We start from the raw sequence: 6785 nt of genomic DNA, 5'->3' as shown, positions 1-6785 counted from the left end.
TAATCCATAGGTAACGGGATTAACCGAACAAGGCCTAAACAGTAGTGATTATTCATAAATATCTCCCAAGGCCTTGTTTAGATAACTCTGCAGCGTGAAGCTGGTAACGTGGCTGAGAGACATACATGCACCATACTCTCTTCCTAACTGAGGGGGAGATTTTAAGTACGGTTGATGATGGGATATATATATATAGCAAAGCCAACACGGGCAGATGTTCCTGTAACAGCAGTCCCATTTCAGACGAACGGTTGAAATTACAGTTATATTAGATCACTGTGTAATGGGCCTATGACAAATACTGGGTCTCTCCGTGAGCCGCCGAGAACTGCATCGTTAGTCTGTTACGCTAACCATATAAACTAGGGACAACTGACTGGATAAAAGCATCTTAAACAGTAGTGGTTATTCATAAATATCTTCCAAGGCCTTATTTAGATAACTTTGCAGTGTGAAGCTGGTAACGTGGCTGAGAGACATCCATGCACCATCTGAGACGAATTGTTGAAATTACAGTTATACCTATGACAAATATTGGGCCTCTCCGTGAGCCGCCGAGAACCCTTGATCTGGTTATTGCTTGGGAATATTTGCTACCGTCGGATGCAAGGGGTGGCATTGGCATCGGACGTTCCTATATATGACGCAAGGAACTCAAAGTTCAGATGAGGTCCTTCTCCCTCGGCGCGAGCTATCCATCCGCTTCGGCCTTCGGACCCCGCCTACCGAAGAGTCCGTGGTTGGTAGGACTCATCCGCGGCTTTCGCCCAAAGTTCCAACCGTATTGCAACTTGCGGATATAAATAGGCGCCGTTGCCTCTCTTCACCGCACGCAAACCACAAAATCTACAACGTTAGCGAAGAGAAGCTCGCCTCCGCTTACTACTCGGCGCATCTCCTCTCGCTCCGATCCCTGCGGACGACGCGCACGACCTCCTCCTTACGGCCTTCGCAGAGTTCTGCGCCTCCAACTTGGCGGACGAGCTGAGGAAGCCCAGATCGTTGATGGCCGCAGACGACCTCACGGCGCGCGATCTGATGATGGCCGCGGCCGACCTCACGGCACCTCAAACCTGGTATCCTTCCGCGCGCGCCATGCGCCGCCGCGTCGTGTACCACTGCGGGCCAACAAACAGCGGCAAGACACACAACGCGCTCGCCAGCTTCTCGGCGGCCAAGTCCGGGGTGTATTGCAGCCCGTTGCGCCTCCTCGCCATGGAAATATTCGACAAGGTCAACGCCACGGGTGTCAGCTGTAGCTTGCGCACTGGCCAGGAGGTTAAGGAGGTGGCCTTCGCCAGCCATCTCGCCTGCACCATTGAGATGGTATCGACCGAAGAGATCTACGAGGTCGCCGTGGTTGACGAGGTACAGATGATGGCCGACCCTGTCAGGGGCTCTGCATGGACGCGCGCTCTGCTTGGGCTCAGGGCGGAGGAGATACACCTCTGCGGCGACGATAGCGTGCTCAGCGTTATCCGGAAGATTTGTGCAGACACTGGGGATGATTTATTGGTGCACCAGTACGAGCGGTTCAAGCCTCTTGTAGTCGAGGAAAATACACTTCGTGGGTACTTCCAGAATATACGTTCTGGTGACTGGGTGGTTGCTTTCTCTCGCAAGAAGATATTTGAGATCAAGCTGGCAATTGAGACGTATACCCACCACAAGTGTTGTGTTATTTATGGAGCTCTTCCGCCAGAGACACGCCGACAGCAAGCAGAGCTGTTCAACCAGGAGCATAATGAATATGATGTCCTTGTAGCTACCGATGCAGTCGGAATGGGGCTCAACCTTAACATTAGAAGGGTTGTGTTCTATACCTTGATTAAATACGATGGAGAAAAGACGGCGTCGGTACCTGCTTCACTGGTAAAACAGATTGCTGGTCGTGCTGGTCGGAGGGGCAGTGCTTATCCACATGGACTTGCAACAACCTTCAAATATGATCTGTGCTATTTGACTCGGTGTCTGGAAGAGCCACTCGAAGAGGCGGAGAAAGTCGGACTCTTTCCCACTTTTGAGCAACTCGAGATGTTTGCGAGTCAATTCCCCGAGCTTACCTTCAATAATCTGTTAAATAAATTATGCGATACTTGTCGCATCGATGACACATACTTCATATGCCAGCATGACAATATGAAGAAGGTTGCTGATATGCTCGAGGGAGTGCATGGTCTTTCACTCAAGAGTCGCTACGGTTTTTGCTTGGCTCCCGTGAATACAAGGAATTCAGAAGCCATGGACCATCTCTTGAGATTTGCCAATAACTATTCTGAAAGTCATTATGTTACCATGGGATTAGAAATGCCAAGTGGTTATGCAACAAATGACACTCAGTTCCTAGACCTAGAGACAAAACACCAGGTCCTATCAATGTACCTATGGTTGGCACAACATTTTGGGGAAGACAACTTCCCTCATGTGCAGGAGGCTCAAACCATGTCAACAAATATTGCTGATTTACTTGGCCAGTCACTTGCGAAAGGATGCTGGAAGCCTCAATTAAGATATCAATTTATAGGACAACCGCCAGAATAGAAGGATGAATACAGACATCAAATGACAGTGCAAAATCTTTCTAGACATGGTTAGGTATCAAAATTAGATTTTTTTCCCCATTAGTACATTAGATTTGTGGCATATGAGAGTTTACAACTCATACACACACACATATATATATATATATATTATATATATACACACACATACATATATACATGTAAATATACATATATATACACCTTGTTTGTTGGATGTAAAATTTTGAGCTACAAATTATCTAGATAAGAGCTAGTTTGGCAACTCATTTTTCTCAAGGGATTTACATTTTTCCTGTAAAAAATGAACTAATTTCCCTCGGAAAAATGAAAAAATTCCTTGAAAAAATGAAGTTACCAAACTAGCCCTAAAACAAGTTATATCTCTTGTCATAACGTACAGACATATTTACTAACATATTACAAGTCAATCATATACAATGTTGTGATTTCCTTTGTCGGAAGTCCAGTCCCTCCACAGTGAAAAATCAGAGAAGGGAGAAAAACGAAAGGAAAAAAAGGAAGGAAACTTATTGGAGTTTCCTCGATTTATCATTATAAATTATCATCAGGAAGGAGCCTGGGAAAAAAATTAAAGACGAGGGTGAGTTACAAGATACTAGAAAAAAACGCCCTATCAAATGCTCTACATACGTGTCATGAAAATGTCATATAACATAAATGATAAAAACGCATAGAAACTGATAACCGTGGCAACATAGTGTAACCGCCTGCAAGTTTTCAAGTGCAAAATCCAAAGTGAAATATCGATCTAAGAGGACTCAAACCAAAAGCCTGAAAGAGCCAATTAATGTACAAAATGTAAAAGATTTCACATAGCAGAGGAACACCTCATACTTCACGGGGACGGCGTAGCAGCTGAATGCGCGGTTATCCTCGCGAAGCTCAAAGATGTCCCGCGCGACCTGCCTCATTATGGACTCCACGTAGGGGCTGCTTATGCATTCGAAGTCGCTGCAGAGCTCCTCGAAGTCCATGCCGTCGACCATCTTATCTGTCTGAGACCTCTCGCGGCTGCTTATGCATGGATTTTTAATGGACTCCACATGAAAAAGATATACACAGTCAAAAAAAAGACTGCAAGGCCATTTTGTTCAGGTTCCTGTTACCTGCACATTGGCTAGCAGGTGTCCAACATTCCTTTGACCAAGAATCTCCAAGTATTTATTTATTTACAAAAAATGAGAAATTAGGAAGTTATCTAAGCATGGAAAACCCTACCGATAAAACATAGCAATGGATAGCACATAGGCCAAAATAGCATGTGTCCGGTCAACACAATTTTTGAGCACCTAATAAAACAATGGAATATAGCTACGACGAATAAATATGTAATTATTTTCCAAAATGAATAGAATTTGATTTCCAGCATTGTTCATAAAGGGATCAAAATGGGAAAATGTGGTTTTTTATAAGTAATAGACGACTATGTGTTGACAGATAGGAGAAAAGGAGAGAACCAAACCAAGGTAGAACGTAGACCCTGGCACCCCATGGCTAAACACTATGAAAACAAAAATATATCCCTCCCACAGGACCATTGGAGCTCTAAACATCAGAGGTGTCCCAACTCACTGTACTGTTACAAGCCATTACAGGCTAGATTGTTACAACTGTGGAAGTGGAACTATGGAAGCTGAAGTATTCTGGTTATCTGAAGTAAAGATTTCTGAATTAGAAGCTGAACAGAAGATTAAAGCAAAAAACAAATGTATGCCAAAGTAGCTGGTACCACACAATCAGAGACACAAAGAACAGAGGGGGAAATAGCTACTGTTTATGATAGATGATAGATTTTAGTGTGTCTAGAATGTTATAATCCTCAAATTGCAGCAAATGATAGGCAGTGCACTAGAGAAAAAAAAACATTTTACAAAATCTGCAAGAGGAGTCACTGTGATTTTTTAAAATCATGTTAATTTATAAACCAAGTTGTTGAAACTTCAACATACCTGGAGACAAGAATTTCTGTGATGGCTCTGCTCCTGCCCCAGCTCTGCCGCCTCTGTCTCCGGAGCATGGTTTGTCCTGGGAGGACCCTACCATTTCATCGTGATGCAAATAAAAAATAAAAATTGAAATCAGGTTGCAGATTTTTTAATCCCTTTTTACAGCAGTAAAACCGAACCATATCCATGACCAAACAGACAGACAAATCTGTGTAGCAGTAAAATATGTAGAAATTGGATACTTTTGCTGTAATCTCACAAAGATATAACGAGGTAACAGGTAAGCTCTTGTAGCAGGACCCTAGGTAAATCAATTTAACAAAAGATCCCTACATCTTTCAAAGCCAAAGCTAGATATCCATGTCAGTATTTATTGCAAACATTCTGTCCTAGATCTGCATAGTCATATGGGCTTCAGTACCTATTTGCGTGATGAGGAGGGAGCACCAACTGAATGAGCACTCAAATTACTAAAATGTTCATCACGGGGATATACACAAATTACACGAGAAGCAAACATCTCAACGGTGTATACATCATCGATATGGGTTCCTTCAACCTCCCCATCTAAGAGTGATGAGGAGGGCGCGCCAATTGAATGAGCACCCAGATTACTAAAATGTTCATCACAGGGATATACACAAATTACACAGGAAGCAAACAAGAGCTAGGTTAAAAGGGAAACTGACATCCTGCCAACATGTCACAACTCACAATGCAACTGATTTGATCTAGTCGTATCATCTGTAAGCAAAATATTCTGAAGTAAACAACTTGACCCTCTCCTCTTTCATCTTCTTCGCAATCTCAATTACCTTCGGGTTAAGGGCCTGTTTGGTTCCAAGGACTAAAGATTAGTCCCTCCATTTTAGTCTCATTTAGTCTATAAATTGCCAAATAGTAGGACTAAAACAAGGACTAAACTGCTTTAGTCTCTAGTCCCTTCAAGGGGTGATAAAAGGGACTAAACCATATTAATTCCACTTTTGGCTCTCATTTATTTCAGATGCTCTAATGCCAGAGAATGATGAGAGGCATTTTGGTTTCTTACGAGTCATTTAATGCGTTATGGATACTTTTAGTCCCTCAAATCAAGCTGGATATGGAGTACTAAACTTTAGTCCCTAGACTAAAGTAACCAAACAGGCCTAAATAAAGATTCATGTACTTATCTAATCCATGTAAAAACATGAGATATGCCTGGCGAGAACGTTCAAGGCCACAATCATTAGATCCATATAAAAGCAGTGCACAACACCCATCTAATCCATGTACTCCAGAATGTAGCATTGTCTGTCGCAAGACACGGCGCCGAACAGGAGAGCCGAATCGGCGGCGTCCGCTGAAGGCAACCAACGAAGCAGGCGCCGAGAAGGGAGAAGCGTCAAGGTTAGGGAACACTAGACATACCTGACGAGGCTGACGGTGGGTGGGGCAATCTGGGGAGGGCGCCGAACAGGAGAGCCGAATCGGCGGCGTCCGCTGAAGGCAACCAACGAAGCAGGCGCCGAGAAGGGAGAAGCGTCAAGGTTAGGGAACACGAGACATACCTGACGAGGCTGACGGTGGGTGGGGCAATCTGGGGAGGGAGCCCAAGGCGGTTAATCCGGGCCAGATGCGGGGCCAGCGAGGAGGGAAAGTCTCCATGCGAGGCCACACTATACTGTTAGCTACTACGGAGAGAAGAACGGGGAGACGCTAGGAAGAACCGAAGAAGACAACGACTTGGAGAGAAGGAGGTAGTCTCGTAGTGTTCTGCTCTTTTTGGATGAAATCGCAAAGTTCCGATACAGCCAACCTACAAGTTATTTTCTATGAGTCTCAGTATTAAAAGACGAGTACACCCGGTCTGAGCCGGTCACCCTGCTATTAGTTATTAGTTTTCTCTTTATTCTAGGTTCTGTTGACGGTGGCGTCTTTAGTGTATTGACAATATCCGGTCTTGAGCGCAAGCTTATCTCTAAGAGTGCGTTTGGTTGCGGGACAACCAGGACAGGGATGTCTCTAGTATTCTATCTCGTTCCACCAATTTTGAGGGATAATTGGGGACAACACTGGAATAGTCTTGTATCAATCCTTGACTCTAAATCAATAATCTTATTTGAGGGATCGTCTCATCCCGTCCTGTTATTGCAACTAAACGCACCCTTAAGTAGGCACTAGTGGAAAGCGTTGCCGGAGAGCTTCCAAATCCTTCCACTCCCATGTAGCCAGCGACTGGCGAAGGGATGACCATTGCACCAGTCCTTGCTGCACCACGCGAACGCCGGGAGAC

At 44.4% G+C, this 6785-nt stretch overlaps 2 protein-coding genes across 9 annotated transcripts; one reads left to right on the top strand and one right to left on the bottom strand.

The window, feature by feature from the left end:
- Positions 1-427: 427 nt before the first annotated feature.
- On the top strand, positions 428-2655 carry LOC109942957 (ATP-dependent RNA helicase SUV3L, mitochondrial). Its single transcript, XM_020545550.2, has one exon. The coding sequence runs from the start codon at positions 1006-1008 to the stop codon at positions 2539-2541; it is 1536 nt and encodes a 511-aa protein (XP_020401139.1). The 5' UTR covers positions 428-1005; the 3' UTR covers positions 2542-2655.
- A 109-nt stretch (positions 2656-2764) lies between these two features.
- LOC103641728 (uncharacterized) lies at positions 2765-6320 on the bottom strand. 8 transcript variants are annotated; one of them, XM_008665045.4, is made up of 4 exons: positions 5225-6311; positions 4514-4600; positions 3392-3601; positions 2765-3120 (listed from the first exon to the last, which is right to left on the bottom strand). In XM_008665045.4, exons 1-4 carry the CDS (start codon positions 5252-5254, stop codon positions 3109-3111), a joined length of 339 nt encoding a protein of 112 aa, XP_008663267.1. In that variant the 5' UTR covers positions 5255-6311; the 3' UTR covers positions 2765-3108. The 8 variants fall into 8 exon arrangements, with proteins under 8 accessions (XP_008663267.1, XP_035819376.1, XP_035819375.1 ...); XM_035963483.1 differs by having other exon boundaries at positions 3392-3575; positions 6061-6308; XM_035963482.1 differs by having other exon boundaries at positions 3392-3575; positions 5921-6307.
- Positions 6321-6785: the final 465 nt, after the last annotated feature.

This window comes from Zea mays, chromosome 10, assembly GCF_902167145.1.
Source record: "Zea mays cultivar B73 chromosome 10, Zm-B73-REFERENCE-NAM-5.0, whole genome shotgun sequence".
NCBI lineage: Eukaryota > Viridiplantae > Streptophyta > Magnoliopsida > Poales > Poaceae > Zea > Zea mays.
This window is presented reverse-complemented; position numbering and strand designations above follow the sequence as displayed.

Coding starts and splice junctions, on each gene's coding strand:
- LOC109942957 (XM_020545550.2), top strand. CDS start 1,006: ATGGCCGCAGACGACCTCACGGCGCGCGATCTGATGATGGCCGCGGCC.
- LOC103641728 (XM_035963481.1), bottom strand. CDS start 5,254: ATGATACGACTAGATCAAATCAGTTGCATT. Junction 4,601..5,224: donor TAGATCAAATCAGTTGCATT/GTGAGTTGTGAC, acceptor ATGAAATGGTAG/GGTCCTCCCAGGACAAACCA. Junction 3,602..4,513: donor ACAGAAATTCTTGTCTCCAG/GTATGTTGAAGT, acceptor TTTCATGTGGAG/TCCATTAAAAATCCATGCAT.